Source organism: Triturus cristatus, chromosome 1_2 (genome assembly GCF_964204655.1).
Source record: "Triturus cristatus chromosome 1_2, aTriCri1.1, whole genome shotgun sequence".
Taxonomy (NCBI): Eukaryota; Metazoa; Chordata; class Amphibia; order Caudata; family Salamandridae; genus Triturus; species Triturus cristatus.
This window is the reverse complement of record NC_140580.1, coordinates 93794530-93818345: the sequence shown is the minus strand read 5'-3', so window position 1 is coordinate 93818345 and position 23816 is coordinate 93794530. Positions and strand designations below refer to the sequence as shown.

The 23816-nt window shown below is 46.7% G+C and overlaps 1 protein-coding gene across 1 annotated transcript in view; it reads left to right on the top strand.

Moving 5' to 3' along the window:
* The window catches only part of PLPP4 (phospholipid phosphatase 4), a 779443-nt gene extending 760208 nt beyond the window's left edge, over window positions 1-19235 (top strand). Inside the window, exon 7 of the mRNA XM_085602798.1 lies at window positions 18625-19235. Coding sequence (XP_085458924.1) covers window positions 18625-18824 — 200 coding nt within the window. The 3' untranslated portion in view covers window positions 18825-19235. The remainder of the gene's footprint in view (window positions 1-18624) is intronic.
* The last annotated feature ends 4581 nt before the right edge of the window (window positions 19236-23816 follow it).

Genomic DNA, 23816 nt, shown 5'->3' with positions numbered 1-23816 from the left:
TGGGACAATAAACCTCCTTTGACAAACGTGTCCTCTCCACATACAAAGCTGGTTTGTCGACAGATGACTTCCGCCTCTGTTATTAGGCACCACTTACTGTTGTAGTGAATGATTGGATGAATGAAGGGTGGGCAGATCCAGCATTTAGACTAGAGGTCTCACTGAATGGCCTTGATAATCATATGGGTATGCTCTAAGGCGCAAGCATCTCCAGCTTGCTCCAGCAGCTCACTAAAGTGGTCTTCCTGACTTGGAGGGCAGCCCTGCGATGGACAGGGTGGGACAGACGGGTTACTCTAGAGACTCCTCTGTGGACTGCCAATTGGTTGGTGGACCAGGTGGCGCGACTGGAGTGGTTCAGGGTTGGAACGCTATTGGCATTTCTTGGCTGGGGGACATTTGGCAGGGTGACCACATGAAGTCCTTCCAGGACCTCCAATTATTGTTTTCCCTACACAAATCTTCTGCTGCCTACAACTTCACCATGCACTCTTAAGATATCAAGCGGTGCTGGCCTGCCCCCCCACTGACTACAATCCCTTGGAGGTCAGGCTGCTTATGGGCATCCTGCCGTGGACGACGACAAGGGGTCATGCAGGTCTATCAGGCCCTGATCCATAATTCCCCTTAAATACTGTCACCTCTGAGGGAGCGTTGGGAGGGTTGGCTGGGCTTACTGGAGAAAGGGGAGTGGAGGGAGGCATGTATGGCATCCGTACCCTGGCTATCTCTGCCTGGTTATGCCCTAACCAGTTGACATTTCTCCATTGTACCTACTACACACGCAAGTGCCTGTGGAGAACACAAAGGCTTCCCCAATTCTCCTGCACTAGATGTGGGAGGGATCTTGGGGATTTCTATCATATGGTCTGTGAATGCTCATACCCACAAAGACCTGTTCTCAACTTTTGTGGAGGTGCTGGGCCAGAACACGGCAGCAACTGACAGGATCACTTTGCGTGGCGTGATGGAGGACTGGGGTGCCCTAGAGGAGACCATATGTTAGTGGTGCTAGGGACACTAGTGGAGAAGAGGGACATGGTCAGACGATGGAATTCACAAGCTGCCCAATGCTGAAAGAATGGAGGGTGGGTATGGACTGTTCCACAAAATTGGAGGAGCCCATATACCAGGCCCGATGAAGCCCCAAGAAACACTTGAAGATTTGGGGGAAATAATGGTCATACTATGTTTTGAACATTAGGTCTACATGTCTCACCGGGGATGGGGTGGGTTGAGGACGAGAACTGTCCTCGAATGTATAAGTGATCCCCTGGTGGATCGGCGTTGAGTGTTTTGCTTTGTGTCTCAATAAAGCCAATTAAGTATTGTTATAAAAAAAAAGAAACTCTCTCCCATATCGCCCCTCTCCTCCTACTCTGTGCCTATGTTGCTAAGATATTTGAGTCTTTCTCTGCTGTGTCTCCCCTTTCTTCGCTGTGTATATGTCTGTGACATGTAAATGTGTCTCTCATATGTCCCGTCTCACTCCTCGCTTTGCTCATGTCTGGATATGTCAATGTCTCCCTCGTACTGAGATCTTTAATCGACATTTGCCTCCTCCTTCCCCGACTGTGCTTATGCACCTCTCGCTCCACTGTATTTATCTGTCTGGTATTCACATGCCTCTCATACCTCCCCTCAGCACACACCCTAAAGTGTGCTGTGAGTGTAGTGGATTGTAATGTTACTTACAAATCCTCTGTTCCGAGTACCTGTAAATGAAAAGGTTATTGAATGCAGGTACACAGCGTTTAGTTGTTTGTCATGCATCTTTATAATTCATGCGTGCTCCTGTATTTCAGATGATGGCATCATGCATGTGACTGGGTGGGGGCATGCATGATGGCTATCTACAAAGTAACCATGCGTGGCTACAATGTGCCCCGGTGGTTTGTAAAGGGTCCAAGGGTAAATGGATGCTAATGGTAGTAATGCAAAAAACAGTGGGCTTGTTATCCTCTTAGGTAGTATCGCTTATTGGCACGTTGCGTGAATGGTTAAAATTAAAATTAAAATTGAGTATCTAGTGATAGTACGTGGTTCTTGCTAGATGAAATCATATTTAACATAGAATAACACGAACTTATGACTAACAACATAAAAGACTGACAATGGCGGCCTCATTTAAACTCTGAGTGTGTTATGCCTCATGGATCCGATCGGTCTCTGCTGTACCCCATGCTGACCCTGTCGAAGGTGTGGAGACAGTCATGGGCACAGTTTAGGATTAACAAAAAGATTAAAAGGTTCTTAGTTGGGCGGCTCCCGCGATAGATTCACGGGTGCCGGCACGTTTGTCAGGGGAATAAAGGCGGTTTGACCTATGCAGATGATCGGATCCCACTGTTGTGCCGTGAGCGGTTGACTGTGCTGTCTCTAATAGGAAGTGCTCGTATGGTCACGTGGGTGTGATCAAGCAGGTTGCTTCCAACACCGTCTAGAGCGCTGACCCGGAAAGGATAAGCGCATGCGTGTGAGCGCATGTGTATGCTAACGCTGGCTGCTATGAGCATGCGTATTGCGAGAGTATGTTCCAGTCAAATAGATGTTGGTAAAGTTTAAAGGTGTAATTAAAAAAAGAGAAGTATGTCAGAAAACACTTGCGCTGTTCAATCATGATTAGTGATTTTCCTAATTCTACATTTTGCCGTGTGGAAAGGTGCTAATTGATCTCTACATAGTGGCATGCATATTTAAACATAGAGATATATGGGCTACACGTGTTGGTATTGTGTAGATCCTTAGTTATGCAGTGGATAAATTAGGAGTTAGTACCTTGAGTAAGTGTGCATGGGTATTGTGGCTTACTACAGAGTCGGGGTATGTCTGATTGAATTGCGCATTTCAGTCATCAAGTGCACATGGATGTCATTTAGACCATGTGTTTGAGTGGATAATCTATACACCCAACATTGTTCCTTTTCGAACAGTTGGTCTTGTATGTTTCTTGTGTTTGCATCGAGTTGTTCAATTACTACCCGGGTCATATCATTGGTAGTGTGTCCCATCGTTAAGTAGTGGTCTGTGAGTTTTGTAGCGTTCCGTTTACAGCGGATGTTGCTCCAATGTTCGCATATTCTGGTTTTAATTTTTCTGCTGGTCGTGCCCACGTATCGCAGTTGGCATGGGCAAGTGATTAGATAGATCACTTGGGCCGAATTACAATTCGTGTGTCTCTTGATGCTGCATACTTTGCCTTGCTCAAGGTGTAGGGTCTTTGTGGTTTGTGTCAAGTGGCAAATACTACAATTGCCACATGGTAAGTGGCCAGTGACTTTAGGCAGGCCCCGTGCACTGAGCACAGAGCTAGGGGTTGTAGTTGGTTTGTTTGGACGAGTAGATACCAAACTGTCTCTGAGATTTTATGATCTTTTGTAAGAGAACAGTGGTTTTTCCCATTGGAGTTTGCCTGAAATCACGATTTTCCAATTGGTCTGGATCATTTTAGCGACTTTGTTTGAGATAGAATTGTATGTTGTTACACAGGTTAGGGGTATGGTAGGTGTCGTGTTTTCTTTGGGTTCTAGTAGATTTTCCCAGTTCTGGTTTCTTGCTCTTTGTTGTGCTTTTTGGAAAATGTTGTTAGGGTAACCCCTGTTCTTCAGTTTTATTGTCAATTGTTCTGCTTGGGATTTGAACTCCTTGATTTCACTACAATTGCGGTGCAGTCTAAGATATTGTCCGTAGGGTAAATTCTCCCTGAGGGGTCTGGAGTGATAGCTTTCAAAATGCAAGAGAGAATTTATTGCAGTAGGTTTGAAGTGCGTCTTTGCCATAAGGACCCCTTTCTGTGCCTCTATTTCTAGGTCCAAGAAAGTGATGCTCTCTCAGCTTATGGTGTGCGTGGATCGTAGGTTGGGATCCAGAGTGTTGATCCAGTTCAAGAATTCACGAAGTCTTTGTTCACTGTTTGTCCATATCAAGAAGACATTGTCTATGTATCTCTTATAGAATGTAATGTCCTTGTTGTACAGGGATTGTGGGTTCAGAATGTGTAGTCCTTCAAAGTTGGACACATACAGCCCTGCAATGCTCGGTGCGAACATGCTGCCCATCGAAGTTCCGTATTGTTGTAAAAAGAGAGTACCTTCATATTCAAAGAAGTTGTCCTTTAGGGCTAATTCTGCACATTCTAGGATAAAGGATTTGGGTGTTCTGTAGTTCCAAACGATGTTGTCTAGTGATGTACGGATGACCTCTAGTGTGTCATCTTGAGGCAGGCTGGTGTACAAGCTTTCTATATCCATACTCACTAGGATAGATGTTGTGGGATTGAACTGAAGGTTGTTTATCTGGCTCAGAAGTTCTTTTGTGTCCTTCAAGTGTGCCGGAGTTGATTGTACCACTGGTTGTAAAAAGAAATCGCAAAAGCGAGATAGAGGTTCTAAAAGTGAGCCTATTCCGGACACAATGGGCCTACCAGGTGGTGGTGGTTTATTTTTATGAATCTGTGGGATTGTGTAAAAATAGGGTATTGTAATGCCACCAGAGGTCAGGAAGGATGCTTCTTGTTTGCTGATGTAACCATTTGATTCTGCTTCATGTACCAGTATTTTTATTTTGTTTTTAACCCATTCAGCGCGGCGTGGATTACCGCGCCGTGCTGAAGGTTCGTTGCGCGGGCGGGGCCGTGACGGAGCGGTTCCGTCATCCGCACAGCGTGACCGATGCGCATGATGGAACCGCTCCGTCATGCGCATCGAAAGGGTTAAGTGGATCGCTCGGATCTTGATCCAATTTCTTGTAGTTCTTTGGGTCATCCAGGAGGCGTAAGCATTCTGTATGGTATGCATTTCGATTTTGAATGACTATTCCTCCTCCTTTGTCCGCCAGTTTTATGATGATAGCTTTGTTGTTTTTCAGACTTTTGATGGCGGCAAAGTGTTTTGTACTGGTGTTTTTGAAAACATGTTCCTCAGGGGAGTTTTCTATCCCTTTGTAGATTGCTTGTTCAAAGGCAATTAGTGCTACAGGTATTGTATGGGGAGGTGGAGTAAAGGTGGATTTGAGTTTCAGGGTAGTGTCGCCCTTGTCCTCATTCTGTGTTTCTTTTGATGATTGATTCTCAAAAAAGGCTTTAAGTCTTAGTTTGCGAAAGAATTCAGAGAGCTCGCAGTGGAGTTTGAATTTATCAAGTTTTGCTGTGGGTGAGAAACCTAATCCTCTATTGAGTATCTCTTCCTCTTCGTCTGTGAGGATGTGATCAGACAGGTTCGTAACTAGAGTCTGTTTGCACTTGTTCCTGGTTGTGGTTCTCTTGTCTTGCTGCATGTGTTGGCGCTCGGGTTCTCGTTGTCCTCCCAGTGTACTTGTCCTTTCCGCTGGGTCAAAAACAGGAGGCCAAAAAGCAAAATGTCTGGGGATAAACCTGCTGGAAAAGCCAGGTCTAACACACACCTTTAAATCTTCTCACCACTGGGTGGAGGAGAAGTTGTTAATTAGGTACGAAATAAGACACTTATTCACAGGGAGGGATCAGAAGTCTGTGCCGCTGCTAAAGTCTGCCCCAACCAAAACACCAGACAAAAACCCTACTTCAAATGATTAATCCAAGATGTACACAGTCCTTTCTTAGGGTCTGGACCTGGAATGTTAACAGGCTCAATAGTAAACTCAAAAGGACAACAGTGCTACATTTTATAAAGAGGTATATACCGGATGTGGTCCTCTTGCAGGAAACACATCTTAAAGGCAACTATTGTAAAGCTCTTGATAGGTTTGGTTATGCGCTAGTAGCACAATCTGTTTACACCTCCTGCTCCAGGGGGGCGGGAGTTCTTATAAGGAAGACACTTCCTTTCATACAAAACCAAACTTGGACGGACCCACTAGAAGAGAGGACAACTGGGTGGTTTTCTGTAGGCTATGGGCCTGAATGATATTTGGAGACATCAGAACCCAGATAGGAAACAATACACTCACCTATCTGAGGCAACGGGGGGCCTGTCCAGACTTGATTACCTCATTACGCAATCTCAGGGGCTGCGGGAATTCTTAGATGCGAAACATGTGGCTTGAGGAGTATTGGACCACTCCGCGGTTGAGGCCTCACTAGCTGGTCCGGTCAGGAGTCACACACTTCCACAGCGCGTGGACCCCTTGGTTCCTTAAAGATGAGGACGTTGTAGAGAATGTAAGGGAGGAGGTTGAAAAATATTTCACTAACAACGTAGGCACGGTCTCTTCCCCTGTGACCCTCTGGGAAGCATTTAAAGCAGTGATTAGAGGTAGCATGTTTGCGAAAATAGGGGCCCTCAGAAAGGAAAAAAACATTAAATGTGCCAAATTGGAAAGGGAAATACTACGACTGGAGAGTCAGGCGTTAGGTATGGATCCGCAGGCTAGGTCAAACAGACAACCCTAGTCTAAAGGTAAAGCAAAAAGAATTACGAGACCTGCTGGAAGATAGTGCCAGGGCGCAGGCGCTAGCTACGCAGCATAAATTGTATGATCTAGGGGACAAGGCAAGCAAACTACTGGCCTGGTTAGATAAGAGTCGGATACATAGGGGTTGGGTACCTGGATTGATAGACGAAGGGGGAACAAAATATGGAACTGGAGCCCAGAGAGCATAGAAATTTGCTGGCTACAACGAAGGGATCTATGCCTCCCGTACGGCCCATATGGTGGAGTCCTGTCTGGACTTCCTTCGTGACATTTCGCTACCCAAAATTATGCTGGAGAGAGGGGTGCTAGAGGGAGACATTACTGCAGATGAGATTAAAGCAGCGTCACGTTCGCGGCAGTCAGGGAAGGCAGCAGGGTCCAACAGCCTTCCAGTAGAAATGTATAAAGCCATGTTAGACATTACAGCAGATCACTTACTGAATATGTTCCACCGAGCACAACAAGATAAAGTGTTGCCCCTGGACCAAAGAACGGCAGTCATCACGGTAATACCAAAAACCGGTAAACCCCAGACGTAATGTGGGTCGTACCGGCCAATCTCATTACTCAATTATAGAAAGAAAGAAAAAATCTTCTCACCATGCACATGTATATAGGTGTGTATGGTGTCAGTTGTATTTCAGGTATGATAAACGTATTCGTTGAACTCCATATACTAACACAAATTGAATGACATTAATTGAATAAGTGAGCACATTGGATCTTTGGCGTTAAATTGAAGAAAGAAGGTTGTAATCCTAATGTTTCTGAAGGGTAAAATACTCTATCCTGGACTGTAATTCTGGCTTCTATGCTAACCAAAGTGTGTGGTCCACGGCCCATCGCTTTACTTCCCAATGTATCAGTATCCTTAGCCATGCAGCTGGAGAGCACATTAAAGTACAGGATCAGAGCTCTAGAAAAACCTCACTTTATATGGTTCATATAAAATTATCAGGTTTAATAGCAAAAATAAACTACACAGAGTAATAACAATATAAATTACATACATTGAGAACATGACAAACGGACAATTTTAAGCGATTTGTGCCAATTTCGTCAAAGCAAGAGGTATTCTTGAATGTTTCATTTGATCAATAAAGGGCACTCAATTTAGTGATATAAACTAATGTGCATAATTGAAACACTGGAAAGTGTTGACAAATAAATGTTTCATGACATCTGTTGCCTGAGATACATCTTTTCATGACTCGGGTCGTGCTTTAGTCCTTGAAGCGAAACTAGACCCCTGGTTCTGCTCCCCCAAGGTTGTCCGTGTCCCCTTCTATCCCCCACCCACTCACGCACAAGAAATGTGGTGTCTCCGATCCGTGTGACTGTGTGCGCGCGTGTTGGTGTGTGGGAAGCTAGATAAGAAAACAGACCAGCGGGGGAAGTATGATAGTTTGAGTGAGGGGGCGGGGGAGGCAGTAAAGAGAAAAAGAAAGGCCGAGTCCGTGCGTGTCTGAGGAGAGGAATTGCAGAGGCCGCCCCCGCAGGGGGCTCGAGGGCCGGCGCCATAATGGCCGCCAGAGCCCGGGAAGGAACAGGAACTGGTTTTCACCAGTGGGAAGCGCCGCAGGGCAGAATGCCCTGAGGCCCCCGCCCTCTCCCTTCCAAGAACAATAGGAAGGGGAGATATAAGACGACGCTCCCCCCTGTGGCAGCCCACTTGCATATCCTGGGAGCTGGGGGAGCGGCGCCAAAGACTTTCGAATCGGCCGTGGGCTCTTAGGAGCAGCTGCGGCCTACACCGTCATGACCCGGGCGATGAAGGATCCAAGCCCGCAGTAGAGAGCAAGGAACCCTGCTACCACATGAGGTGCCAGATGTTGGGGGACTACATGCCCGAAGCGTCCCCACCCCCGCCGGGGCACGGAAGATCGGGATGGAATGGACGGGGCGAGACACCAGGCATGACCCCCAGCTCCCCAGGAGTTCTGATGCTCGCAGCGCCGGAAGCAATGGCAGGGTAAGGGCTCGAAGAGTGGCGGCGTCTCTGCCTGTCACCATTGCCATGTTATAATAATTGCCTGCCGTGCCTTTCTTAGCGCAAGGGCGATGTACTAGCCATGTAAGCAAGTGTAGCGCCAATCGTTAATATGGGCTGGAGGCGCAGCGGGCCGAGGGCTGTTACTGCGCTCCACAACGCCGCCACCGCAACAGGTGCCCCTTCCGCGCTTTGGCGATGCGTACGATACATTGCTGCTTTGCCACCCCCCCCCCCTACCCACCACTGGCAGGGATCAGTGCAGAGGACGCGCGGCTAGGCGCACTCCCACTGCATAGCGGGAGTGGGGCTGGAGTGGGGTTAAAGCGAGGAGAGGTCGTGGCCCGCCGGCGGTGCTGCCGCCGCTAGGGAAGCAGGATCGGAGCCTCGAGGTCGAGTCCTCGCCCTGTGATTCTCGGCAAATCACTTAGTGTCCCCGTGCCTGAATGTGTAACGGGGATGTGGTGCTATGTGAAGCACTCCAAGGCCTTTACGGTCGAGTTCGCGTTATGTGTCTGTGAGTATAAAAGAATATACGAAGTGGGCCCTGCTGACCTTTGGGGGACGTCTGCGGTGGGGTACATCGGCCTCGGATGCTGTGAAAGAAGGGAGCAGTTGTGTAACATCACATGTGTGTTTGCGTGTAAAACATGCTGCTGCTACTGCCTAAAAAGCGGTATTCCCAATGGGTGCCATATGTGCCAGTAGACGTGAACTGTTGAGCAGGCATTTTTCAATGGTTTTGGTGCAGACGGCTCTAAGGAAAGCCAGAGCTGCGCCACTACAGGGGCGCCCCGGGCTCAGAGAGTAGATGCAGCGCGCATGTGACGCACATACTTTGAAGGACGCTACAAACAGGCAACTGTGCCACAGTTTGAAGCAGGATCCCGAATTATCTGCTTTTTAAATGTGTGTGTTGTTTGAGCCTCCTGCGTGGCCATATTGAGAGATCTCCGTGACACCCCTTCAAACGCCCACGAGTGCAGAACTCACATGTTTGTAAATACAAACTCACTGCACGAAGACAAAGGCTGCTGGGCGCACCGAGTACCAGGACACACGCACCTATTCCTGCCGAGGCGCGCGAGCAGCCGGGCTCTGGGCCTCAGAACATACAAACGGCAATTAATAAACTATGTCATTGGTAGAGGGTCCCAACAGTTAGGCTCGTAATAAATAACATCTAGTTTTATTTATTTTCGCTGCGTTTATTACGGAGGGTCCACTTCTTTCTCTGAATTATCGTTAATGCATCACGCTCGTGGCCGGCGCGCATGTAAAGAGCTCCGGTGCCTTCTGTCGAGTATGCGCTATATATATGCACCGAGTGTGAGTAGTCTCCCCCCGAGCGAGCGGAGTGCTGTGTGGGGCGCCATTGGGGCGGAGGGCGCTGGAGCCTGGGAAGGGATGCGGAGAGTCTCTGGGCTGGGCCTCGACTTTCGGGCCCCTGGGGGGGGGATTTGCCTTGGCCCCCAGCTGCGCACCTTCGCCCACCGGAGCCGTGGTGTATGCGGCTTTACATTGTCTTAGTAGGCAAAGATGTGTGGCCTTCACGAGCGAATTAAAAAAGTCATAACCTTAAAGAAATTGCAATGTAGCCTTCAGAAGCGGTTTCGGGAAATCTCTCCTCCCGTCAAACGTCTTGCAGATGGACGCTTGGTACATGCATCAACCGGAGCACGACCCCCCTATCTGTGCGCTTGCTGCTAGACCAGTTTCTCTAATCAAAAATAACAGCAGAGTGTGCCAATTTTGATAGTCAAGGGAGTGAATATGCGGCGCTGGCATTCAGCGCTGATGGAGGTATGCCCCTACAGATCGGGGCTTCTTAGCTGCAACACCTTTCACGGTGCTTTCATGGGCTAATGGGTAAGGCGTCTGACTTCGGACTAGAAGTTTGAAGGTTCGAATCCCTACAGGTCGGGGCTTCTTAGCGGCGGAAATTGCAACTTTTAATCTCCCTGTGCCTGAATGTGTAATGTAAATGCGGGGCTACGTAAAGCGCTCCGATACCTTCGGGTTGAATTCGCGCCATATAAATGTGACGACCAGCTCTGTTAACGCCAGACTGGTTCTGTCAACTAGCGGTGGTCGGCACCGGAAGTGAGCCACGTTGCTCACCAGGTAAATACACCAAAGAGCAACAAGTGTGTCATGTGGGCCTCTATCTATGTATGTAATAAACACTATTAATTTAAAAAAAAAAAAAAAAGGGAAACACCATTAGGGCTGTCGACACAGAGTTTAGCAGCTATGTATTTAAAGCTGACAGGCGTAAAATGGTGTGTTCCCAAGGAATCTCCCCCAGGGATATTCATTCCATGAAAACCCAGAGTGCCATTTCCAGACAGAGCCTTTTGCATGACCAGTACGTGTAAGGTTTCCATCCCACTGCAGAGGACTATGGGGATTGCTAAACGCCCCCTAAGCGAGCTATCACGACCAGTATAGTCTAAAGCAGAGAGGCTGACGTCATTACTAAAATATATATATATATATATATATATATATAACTTAAACACACTGAATTCTGGTTCTGGGACCAGGGTGCATAGTACGCTGAATGCGGGCAAGGTAACAAGAACGCTGAATGCTGGCAAGGTTACAAAAAAAAAAAAAAAAAGACAAATAAATAAATGTGTCCTTTTGTAAGAGTTCATGCGTGCTGTGAAAGCGCCCCAATACCTTTGGGTCGAGCCCGCACTGTAAAAATAAAAATAAAAAAAAAAAAAAAAAAATAATAAGTGCCAGAAAATAAACAAACTAAGTACAAACGTTTCGCAGACAGGGGTGGCATCCCCCCCCTATGTAGATCCGGTGAGAACACGCAGGGCATGCGTGTGTTGCTCATAATCGCTGGGCTTCCCAGCCTCCTGGTGCCCGTGACAGAGCGAGGTCCCAGGAGTAGAAGTTAGCATGTGTGGGTGCCTACCAGCGCCGTGCGTCCCAGCCTCTAGGCGCCTGTAAAAGAGCGCTTTCCCGGTAGGCATGGGTCAAGCACCAGACAGGGAGGGCTGTGCTGAAGTTACACAGTGCTTGGGTTAGCATACCTGCTGCAAAGACCGTCCATACAACATGCAGATCGCGAGGGAAGAGCAATGTCAGATGTCAAAGCATAAGATCGGAGCATATGTAGTACTGCCAGCCTATCATTCTGGGAATGTCGCAAAAGGGGTCAATTGGCGGTGAAGTTGTTCGGGTGCGAAGAGCACCTCGAGCCATTGCGTGACACTTTAGATTCGGAGTTTGGGCTGGTCCAGAACAAGTACGCTGCAAACGTACTGCCTACCTGTAGGGTGCAGTCAGCTGACCCATCCAGTAGTTACCGTAAACCGAAGTGGATGAGGCTTGGAAGAGGTAGAGGCCATGGTGTAGAGGGGCTTACCGGAAAAACCTCCCAGGAGCAGGTTGAGGTAGAGGATGGGATGTGAGCAATGTATATGGTATCATGCTACCACAGACTGTAGCTGACTGTCTGCCAATTTTTGTTTTCATGATTGGCCCATGGTGAGAGGAGACAGCGCCGTAAGACTCCGAGCAGGACGCAAGCGTCCCGCCTCAAAATGGCGAGGAAGGAGCAGAGCACCATGGCGTGTGGATGGAAGATTGCCATCAGAGCCAACCCGACGTCAGCCACGAGAGGTATGACCCATTGCGGGTGGGGACAGCACTGTCAGACATCGGAGTAAGATGCAGGTGTGCCAGGGCACTAACGGCAAAGATGGAGCAGAGCGCATCATTGCGTTTGTGGGAGGATTGCCGTCGGAGCTGACCAGAGTTGGGGGGAGCCGCAGGAAGACGTAAGCCTCCCTGGCGGCGTGGCGGAAACAACAAGTGTATTGGTATTGTATGGGAGCACACCAACAGGGCGGTGTGTAGAAGGAGGGCCACTCACTTTGGGATGCCGCACGGCAGGGTGAGTGCGCCTGACGAAATCGGGGTAGCAAACGGAGACGGCGCTCGCAGCCCAGCCCCCGCCAGAAGGTGGGGCACAAAAGAGACTAACAAGGTAGCGAGTTGGGGGCCTAACTCCGGGGAAAAAGCTACCCCCCCACACGCAAAGGGGCGTGGTAAACAACAAAGAACAATCTATGAGCTGTCAGGGTGATTTACGACCCTAGGAGTTGCAAATGAGCAAAAAGACAAACCAGTGATTTATGGCCAGCCGATGATTTATGGCTGATGATTTATGATGCTCATGCGGAGTGATTTATGACAGCCGAATGATGACAGATTGTGACAGAATGATTTATGGCCTACCGATGATTTATGACCCCATGATTTATGATATGTTGGCAAAATGATAACGAAATTATGATGGCTTGTGATAGAATGATTTATGACCAATGATTTACGACCCATGATGTCGGGCTGCTGATTTATGGGGATCAGGCAGAGTGATTTATGGCAACAAAGTAAGGGCCAATTGTGGCAGAATGATTTATGATGCATAATGATTTATGGCCCATGATTTATGATGTCCAGCTGACAATGCGTGACATCACATTGGTAATAATGTGTGACAACGATTTATGACCCCGGCCTCCAAGGGGTGGCAGGGGGAGTTGTACAAGTGCGATTATGTAATAAAACTGCGGCCAACAATTACCACCACATACGACGATTGTTGGCTGTTTTTCTAGTAATGCAGATGCACGAATATGGTACGGTTCCTGGAATGGGCGCAGTGCGGCCGTTATTGCAGAGGCCGCCCCCGCAGGGGGCTCGAGGGCCGGCGCCATAATGGCCGCCAGAGCCCGGGAAGGAACAGGAACTGGTTTTCACCAGTGGGAAGCGCCGCAGGGCAGAATGCCCTGAGGCCCCCGCCCTCTCCCTTCCAAGAACAATAGGAAGGGGAGATATAAGACGACGCTCCCCCCTGTGGCAGCCCACTTGCATATCCTGGGAGCTGGGGGAGCGGCGCCAAAGACTTTCGAATCCCACCCACCCACACCTTGGGAGCAGCAGCGTCGCAGTGCTGACGAAAACCAAAGGAACTACGGGTACAAAGGTTTGGAGACGAAGACACACTGGCATACGGTGTGTGTGAATAGGGCCACTCACTTTGGGATGCCGCTCGGCAGGGTGAGTTGGCCGGCAACTGGGGCAGGTAACGGAGACGGCGCTCGCAGCCCAGCCCCTGCCAGACGGCAGGGCACAAAACAGTCTTAACAAGGTAGCGAGTTGAGGCCTGACTCCGGGTAAGGAACTGCCCCCGCGCAACAAGAGCACACACAGATTGCAAATCTAAAATGGCGGAAACAACAAGTGTATTGGTATTGTATGGGAGCACACCAACAGGGCGGTGTGTAGAAGGAGGGCCACTCACTTTGGGATGCCGCACGGCAGGGTGAGTGCGCCTGACGAAATCGGGGTAGCAAACGGAGACGGCGCTCGCAGCCCAGCCCCCGCCAGAAGGTGGGGCACAAAAGAGACTAACAAGGTAGCGAGTTGGGGGCCTAACTCCGGGGAAAAAGCTACCCCCCCACACGCAAAGGGGCGTGGTAAACAACAAAGAACAATCTATGAGCTGTCAGGGTGATTTACGACCCTAGGAGTTGCAAATGAGCAAAAAGACAAACCAGTGATTTATGGCCAGCCGATGATTTATGGCTGATGATTTATGATGCTCATGCGGAGTGATTTATGACAGCCGAATGATGACAGATTGTGACAGAATGATTTATGGCCTACCGATGATTTATGACCCCATGATTTATGATATGTTGGCAAAATGATAACGAAATTATGATGGCTTGTGATAGAATGATTTATGACCAATGATTTACGACCCATGATGTCGGGCTGCTGATTTATGGGGATCAGGCAGAGTGATTTATGGCAACAAAGTAAGGGCCAATTGTGGCAGAATGATTTATGATGCATAATGATTTATGGCCCATGATTTATGATGTCCAGCTGACAATGCGTGACATCACATTGGTAATAATGTGTGACAACGATTTATGACCCCGGCCTCCAAGGGGTGGCAGGGGGAGTTGTACAAGTGCGATTATGTAATAAAACTGCGGCCAACAATTACCACCACATACGACGATTGTTGGCTGTTTTTCTAGTAATGCAGATGCACGAATATGGTACGGTTCCTGGAATGGGCGCAGTGCGGCCGTTATGAGCAAACAAGGTAAACAGACAGCGTATGTGCCTATGATGAGTAAATGCGAACGGGAAAGTGACAGAAATTGTGAGGGAAAGAAGTAATTTCACTCTTAATTTTCTGGAAAGGGCCATTTGCATCCGCGCCTGATACTCACCGCAGTTAAGAGTCTGTGAAATCGAGCTGTGTACGATTTCTAAATCGTGATTTTATTTTCTCCACTGAAATTGGCACTTTAATTTAAAATGGAAAAAAAGCAGACTGTTTGTGTCGCTGCCTCTTCACTCGCACGGTGCTGCGCGTAGCTGAAATGCCCTACAGCACAGAGTCGGATTTCTAGCCCCATTTGTCATCATTGTTTTCGGCGCACAGGGTGGATTTACAGCCCGCCGCAGGGCTGTGCCGATGCATATTCATCTAGCCAGCGGTGTCAGTGAAGGCAGCCCGCCGCGCCCCCAGACGAAGCCTCGCAGGCTTCCCGCCGTCGCTGTGCGCGCCTTGGCCTCCCGCCAACCACCGGCTGTAGCCGGCCAAGTGCTCAAGGCGAGAACAGAGAGCGGCAGGAGCCCTCGGCGGAGACTGACACGGCCTCGGCAGAATCAATTAGCAAGGCCCGGGAGATCCTCCCGGGCTCCGAGGCGCTCATCAGCGACGCCGGCACAGCCAGTGACAAGTGCTGACCCAGAGGGCGCACTGCGGGCCTACTCACAGCGAGTGCGTGTCACTCCGCCGCGCCCACGCGCTCCTGCCTGGTGGGACGTGTGTCGGGTCTTTGATTTCCTGAAGATGCAGCGAGACGTGTGAGCGACTGAGAACAGTTGAAAAACGACCTGCTGCCTACTTTTGTAGTTGTGCTATTGCAACACGTCCAGTGTAGGTGCAGGAGGCTGGATCCATGACAATCCATTGCACAACGTTACACCCCTAACACCTCCCTTGAGTGAAGCCTCGGCTGCTCGCCCACGGCCACCCAGAGAGAAAGAGGCTTCGGTGAGGCCCGCTTTCTGTTGCCGACTTGGCATCTGGTTGCAGGGACCCCATCTCTCTCCTTTTAGGAAAGACCAATGTAGTCCGAGTCCGTGTATAATAATATATAGGGGCATATTATCAAGAAACGGCGTTAAAATTATCGCCGCTTTAGCGGCAGAAAACTGCCGCTAAAGCGGCGATAATGGGCTTGATAGTATGTCGGTGAGAATTCCCATAGAAGCCCATGTTCTGGTGTCAACATGGGCTTCTAAGGGCATTCTCAAGGGCATATTATCAAGGCCATTATCGCCGTCTTAGCGGCAGTTTGTCGCTAAAGCGGCGGTGATTTTATCGCCTGTCTTGATAATATGCCCCATAGTACTTACCACTGAACTCATTTGATCCAGTTTAGAAATGTTTTCCACTCTACCTGGTGAACGCCCAGATGATTTCCAGTCAGTAAGTCTTGGTGAGGAGCATGTGGTGTTTGGGGAGTCAGGCCCCGGACCTCATGCCATAGTTTTCAGTAGATGTTGCCTGACCTCACTAAGGTGTTTTTTGCTTCTGCCCACCTCCGCTGGATGTTCATGGCTAGATTTGTGCTAGTGATGGAGGGCGCAAGGTGAGTTGGCCCACAGGCAGCAAGCGCAGAATTCAGTGAATGGATCTCCAATTTTATGTTTATCATCTCTACTTTTAACTCACTAAAGATATGTCCTATAAAAATGTGAAAATAGAGTGGTGAAAATGTGCAAAAAATTCCTTTTTAGTGGTCGAAAACCCTCTCCCACCCAAAGGTGACATGCTTCATCATTGGGCTCCCTCCACACATCGGGCCCGATGTGTGGAGGGAGCCACCTTTGGGCGAGTGAGGGTTCTCGTCCATTAAAAAGGATTTTTTTTGCACATTTTCACCACTATATTTTCAAATTTTCATAGAACATATCTTTAGTGAGTTAATAGTTTGGTAAAGGGAGAGATATGTTTGGTGAACTCTCCCTGAGATACTCGGTGTGATATTATTATTATCATCTCTACTGGTCAGCATTTCTTTTTCCAGCAAGGAATATTTCCTAGGATCTCTGAAAGTAATCCAAGAACATTCCAGATGGAAATGAATCAGCTTTCCAAGATAAGTGAGGGATACCAATGGGGAAGCTGGATTTTTAAATGCCTAAAAAAAATCCAGGGGGTCATTTACAAGCCCCTTGAACCGCCTTGCGCTGCCTGTGTCATTTTTCTTGACGCAAATACGGCGCTTCCTACGCTCCATATTTACAGGGATGCAGATGCGTCACCTTTGGTTGGGTTTCGTCGATTTTTCCTGTGTTGGAATCAACTGCGTCATGTTAGTTTTTAAATTTATGCAGGGAAGGCGTTCCGTCAGAAATGCCCCCCATAAAACGAAAGTAGTGGTAGTTATGATTTTTCTAGTTTTTGGTGCTGTGCTGCCATTGTGTCACAAACCCGACGCCTCCGAAAGCCGGGCATAGGAATGGCACCTTAGCTGTGGCCAAGGGAGCACCCGAACTGTAGTGACTTGACTGCAATCTGCAATCAAGTCATGTGGTGAGAGGGCAACCGAAAGTAGGTATGTGCACGTAATGTCACATTGTGTGACATTATGTGCTAATGTCACACATACAAGTGCCCACTTATACGCAACACATCCAGGACCAATAGTTAGAGCGCAATGACTATGTTAGTGACCATGTCACCTTTTTACACTCTAACACATTGGTCCTGTATTGTGACGCATTTCTGTAGCTGAGTCCATTTTCCCACCAACTACAGCAATGCTTTTGCGCCGGATGCCGTGCGGCATCCTTTACACGGACACGTCAGAATTTCTGACGTATCCTTGAAACCTTGCATCATGGATGTCTGTGTTAATATGGCGCATCCATGGTGGCGCAAGGGTTTCTGCCGCAGGCGCAAGTAAAACTGACACATCTCTGCTTTAGCACTGCAATGCGTCAGTTCTTTTAAATAAGGCCCCCCAGATTGGAATTGTGCTGGAAAGGGCAGATACTGTTGAAAAGTAAAATTCAGAAGTTTTCATTAGATAAGGATGGTAAATAGACGTGGGACAAGTAACTTAAGCCCAGTGGTGCATTTTTAATTGATTTAAATGCATTGGCTACACGGGTATACAATTTAGTCCCCTTTCTGACCAGTAGTGCCTAAATTAGTCTTAACACTTTAAAATCTGTCAGTAACTCTGAACTATTCTCTTCAGCAGGAAATCATTTATGTACCCTTCAAAAGGATTACAGGTATGAACAGTAGAAACAAAAGGGATTAAAAGGAATACAAATTAAATGTATAGCAGAACTTTTATTGTGGATTGGCAACTGATGACTTTGTGAAGCATTTTTGGTTTAGTACAACCCGTATGAACATATAATTAACACACATGTATAGCACGTCATCGCATGCCTCTAATATAAGAAAAGCTCACAAATTAATTACGATATATTTTGCACCAAAATACCAGTCTGTGTTGTTGTCTGGGACATTCCGATCCTTGAGAGGCCTGTATTTGGCAGATCTATCTTTTTTCCCTACCAGAACAATACACAGGGAAAGGGGCATCAACTATTTATTACTTAGGAAACCACCAGGGCAACTCTCTTCTTGAGGACAATCCCACCCCCCTTTCCCTGGAAATTTGGGGTGTTACACCCCGCCTAAAAAAACATTCTATCGTAAATAGTTAGTTATAAGGGCTTTCAGTCGGTTATGATGAAGTTTCTGTTGAATTTTACCTGGGATTTTTACATGTTCCCACTAACAAAAACACAGACACACACACTCGCTCCCATCTCTGTTTTGAAGGCCTTAAAAATGTTGTGTTTGAAATGCCCCTAACAATCCACCCTCCTCTCTCTTTCCACTGCCCCGAAAGCCCCCCTCATGCCCTGCTTCTCATATAATGTGTTTTAAGAAGATACCCCAGAATGACTGTTGGGAAATCTGAAGCTCAACCCCCAATCTTATTGAACAAGCTACTCCCCTGGCTTTACATAGTCATTAGATCCAACCGTGGTCCCTAAGTCTTGCACTCTTCTGCTCCACCACATCCGGCTACCTGCCCTGCATGAAAGCCATTATCCTGGTTCCAATAACAGGTATGTTTTTTTTCAATCCCTTACAGATGCCTTTGTTGGAGGTCTGATCGGCCTGCTCTTTGCCTACGTCTGCTACCGCCAGCATTATCCTGCACTGACGTACAAGTCCTGCCACCAACCCTATGTCTGCCTCCGCGCCCAACCGACCCCGCACAAGGAAGAGCATCCCCCAGTGGAAAACGCCACAGGCCTCCCCCTGGAGGGTGTAACGGAAGGGCCCGTATGACCTGCATAGACACTAGTGAACTCATACATGCCCGCCTCCCCGAGGGCACCTTCATACATTCCTCACCTTCCATGTTTATCTTTCAAAGATCCAGCAGGAAACCTTGCATACAGCGTTCCTGCAGTTTTCAGCCATGGATGCTCTTTCATCTCCTTTATATGTATTTTTGGTCTAAAGTTTTAAAAGAAAAAAATAAGGAAAACCTGAAAAAAATGAAGGAAAGCAACAGCCTCAACCTGGCTTTTATACTCCGGAAAGCATTGTGTGTCCTGATGACTGGCTCCAGTCTTGTGCTGCTCGAACTGTTGTTTGTGTAATTTTGTCTTCTTAACAATGATGTGTCCATGAAGGAGATGTTTTCACTTTTTCACTGTTTTTGACAAAAATAAAGGTGCTCATGGTGAATAGAAACTTGTCTTATTCATGTATTGCTTTTCTGACCAGGATAGTTTATAACAATTCCCTTCTCCACAGGGCCATCAGATGAGAGGGCGCGGAACTGCAATTTTTCCCATGTCTCACGCTTTTTTAGGGCCCTGCGCTGGCTCTGCAACATTTATTTATACATTTTAAAGCATGAATGCCCTATTTATTAATGCCAATGCTACTAACGCGGCTCATAGCACTACAGGGCAGCAGAGGCTGTTTATATTGCTTTCTCTTTACCTGCAGGGCGTTCTCTAAAAGCCTTTAAACAGGTTCTCACCTTAGAGGTGCACGCTTGAATTTGTCAATCTGAGCCTGGACAAAAACTTCTGTCATTCCTGTTCTCGAGCCCACACATACACTCCAGCTTTCTGACGGATCCTCATTGTTTCATTAGTCTTATTAAAAAGCAGATTACATGCACCAATCCATAAAATAGATTGGATTTGTGCTGTATGAATATTTAACTGCTCACAAACCAGTGGTGTTACTGTCCTTTGGGGCACCTTTCTGAGAGGAGACCCAAGCTGCACCATAGACTGCACAATACTTGACCATTTCACCATTCATTTTACCATCAAGACGCTTTATGTTTGGCGTCCACCCCCCGCAATTGGGTTAGATGCCGAAACTCCTCACTCACGATCTGTAGCCTCATTCGTCCCCTCAATGTCCTATAATTATGCATTTGGACACTTCATAAATTATTACCAGACATCGTGCTTCCCTGCGCCTAGTATTGCTCTACCATCATCTTCAGGAATTGCAGTACCCCAACGGGTTCTCGTATATAGGCCTTTTTTCATCTCAGCATATTCATTTAAGTCCTGATGATGATCCCCATATTGTAACGTGGGATCAAAACATCATTGACAATAGTACCATGACTACTGCGAATGTCGCTTTCAAATTACAATAGCATTGGTACTTTAAACTGACATGTGAAATAAACTGTTTATTATTTCTACAGTCTCTTGGAAATGATAGGGCTTTGAAAGTTCTAACTCTTGATTTTCCTGTTGCTTCCCACTTTTATTTTTACTATGGGCATTTTGTGATTTAATAAATATTTGCATATATCCATTTGGATTTTCTGACATGGAACTAATTTCTCTTCTGTGGCCTATGCTTGGTGATATTCCACTGTAAGGGACCTCCTGTTCCTTTATAAGTTACTGTCCTCTGAGGCTGTCCAAGTAGAGTGAAATATGAGATTCGAGTTGTATTAATTAAAGCACAGCAAGTTGCCAAATATACCCTTATAGCCCGCTGTAGATGGGCTATACCTGCATTAATGTACCGCTCCCTTGTAAAAGGCCCGAGCCAAAGGCTCAGGCCTTTAACACTGGAGTGGGCCTTTAATGGCTGGTATAGCCTGCTACAGCAAGCTATAAGGGTATAGTTGGCATCTATATAGCAGTGAGCAGCCATACAACTAAAAAAAACTTTGCCAGGCAGCAGGGCTAGCCCTGAATCAAACTCACAGGGACAGTGCTCTGAGCAGAAAAAAAAATTGGCGTTTGTTTTTGGGGCAGGTGGCCGTTGTGGTGTGATGGCAGGAGGTGTGAGGAAGATGGGAAGAGGGCAGAGGGTTGATGGGGTGCTAACAAGTACGCTGAGGTACATTAACGGCTGATTACAAAGTCTGTAAAGGAAATTGATTGAGACCAAGTGGTATGTACATGCTACTGTTTGCATGATATTATCCGGCAGCTCCCTGGTGCCCTGGGCCTGGGCCAAGCTCGCCCATGTCCAAGGCCGGCCCTGCCAGGCAGCTTCCTTAGTAAGATGTGATGTTCATATACTCAAATGCCTATGTCATTGTGGCACTGAAAACCTAACCTGGAAGTGAGAATCTCTCAGCTGGTTATCCATCTAGACTATCTTTCCAACCCCCACTGCTCAGCATTGTGGGACAGCTGGAACTATAGTCTCTTAATAAACAGCATATTTCTTTTAAACAAATCCTAATATTACAAATGGGTCTATTAAGTCCAATACATTCATTTTCTATGGGCCTTCAAAATGCTTAATTGGCAATTAATTTCATGCTGCTATCTTTGGACTGAAGGATGCATATTATATGTAGTAGTGGCAGTCTTTTAAACCATTAGACAAAGATTCCAATGTCATTAAAAAGAGCATTTTACACTTTTTGTGAAAATCTTGCGAATTCCAGTGTGTTAAATGTATCAACTGATCAGTTTTATCCACAATATCATTTTCTTTAATCACACAATAACATGAAAGTTCGGAGTAGAATTACAAAAATGTACTTGCCCTTCCCCACAGGGTAGAGGGCCTAACCAATGTCAAACAATGGTTATATGTGTTTTTTTGCTCAGAACCCTATTAATGTTTTGCTTTCCAGTTGGGCTATGTGATTTGTAGACAATGATGTTGTACTATAACCTGACTGCCGGAAACTATATTCAAACATTTAAAACTAATACCCTACTCAAGTTATTCCAGCCACGATCGACCCATTAGCACCTGTGTGAAATGAGCTGTACATGCTAGCCCAAATCATGGATCCTGTCTTCATTAGGTTTTGTAACACACTATCTAACCCATGCACAGAAATCGAAGCTCCAGAGTCCCAAGCACATCTGAATTGCCTAATTTAATATTATGTTACTCTTCTTCCTGAATGGAAGTATGGAATTTGTTTTATATAATGTTACAGAGAGCGTGTCACTTTGCTGGCCCTCTTGTACTGAGAGGAGCTGATTCCCAGCTCTTGCTCTATTGACCATAGTCCTATCAAAACAAGCATTGGCAAAGGCAATAGGTCTCGCCTTGCTCACCTCTTGCCTTTGCCAATGTTTTTTTGCCGATTCTGTGCTGCAGGAGCAATAGAAAAGCACAACGATATGACCCCTACTGGTGCTATTACACATGTGTATGCCAGTAGAATGGCTTGTGTGCGGCTTAAAAAAAAATATTTTCTGATCCAACATAGCCAACGCCACTTAGACTGCTAAATAAAGGGAAACTTTTTTGACACTAGAGCACTTTTTGAAATGCGGGCAAGGGAGCAACGGAAACATGTGGAAGCACATTTTGAACTGTAGAACAGACCAGCAATGCCGGGTATATTTATTGTTGGATCTCAGCCTTGAAAAAGTCCTGCTGGACGAAACATGTGTCGGCTGCCAGTGTGCTTTAGTATGTGGACACTTGAGAGCAAGAAGAAAATAAAAGAATAAGAAATATCTGATGGACTCACTCTGTCGACTATCTATGCTATTATTCGTTTTTATGTTGTGTTGAGACTCCCCTGTGTGCCTAGGCATTTTTGTATGTTAGACCAGCAATATATGGCAGCTGCCTGATTCTCTACATAGAAACAATGAAAATTAAAGCATATACTGTACTAAAAGGGGTAGTGGAGTAACAGGGGTGTCAGGTGAAAGGGAAGCAGCATGGAGAGGGAGAGCATTTGAAGGGCAGGGAAGCAGCACGCGAGAAAGAGCAGTAAACACATGCACTGAGGAAGTGCTTCATGAAAAGAAAAAAGTTGTTCCTATAATATCATTAGTGGTAGGATGCAAGGGAATGCTTCATGAAAAAGAACAAAGTATGTCCTGTAATATGAGCAGTGGAAGGATACAAGTCAGTCGATCAAGCGATGCTCAATGGGAGGGTCAAACATAAAAAGAGGAAGGCAAGCCATTGAATAAGAAGCAAGCACATTAGAGGGACAAGAAAGCCAACAAATTGTAAGCAAAGGAGGGCTTGGGCCCACTGTAGGTTTTTGGTATGGTCCACAATAGACTTTCACCTAAAAACATCTAAAAGCTGTCAGGTAAGTGAGACCTAAAAAGCTGATCCTTAGAAAGATGAGTTTTGCTTTTAGTGGTACTAGTTTCTGCTTAAGATGCGCAGAGGCTGACCATAAATGGCTTTATGGATAAATGAGCAGAGTCAATTGGCCATATCTTAAATTTGATACTGCCATGGAATCTAAGTACAGGAAGGGGGTATATATTCTAGTCCTTGACTAGAAGAAATATCTCAATTAGGTGAGTTTTGCAATATCTGTAATTATTGGATAGTCGTTTTTGGACCACCTAATAGAAGAAAGTTACAATGACAAGTCTTTGACCCAGTAATTGTTCTTGGAAATATCCCCTATAAGCCTCGGATAGGAAGGGTGGAACTCGTTAAAACAACGTTTGGTCATGACATGTACTTTGAATAGATTGAGCTTAGTCTGGTTAGAGTCAAATATGACACAAAGCATTTTTTCTTTATCGATGACAATAATACAGGAGTTGCCTCCTGGAGTATATTGGTTCAAGGATTCAGTTTCCTTCAGTTAATGGAGGGAGGTAAGGAACAAGCTTGTCATCTCCTCACTAAAGGCTTTTTATGATCTGCTCAAGTATATATATTCTCACAGGTTCCTTAAGTAGACAGTAGATTCTTTTGAGGACAGTTGGGAAGTGTAGAGATTATCTGGGCATCCCCAGCATAGCTGTGTAACTGAGCCAACAAGGTCAATAAGTGCTTGTGTGGTGGTTACTTGTAGGCATTAACTAGCAGCAGGGAAAAGAAAGGGTT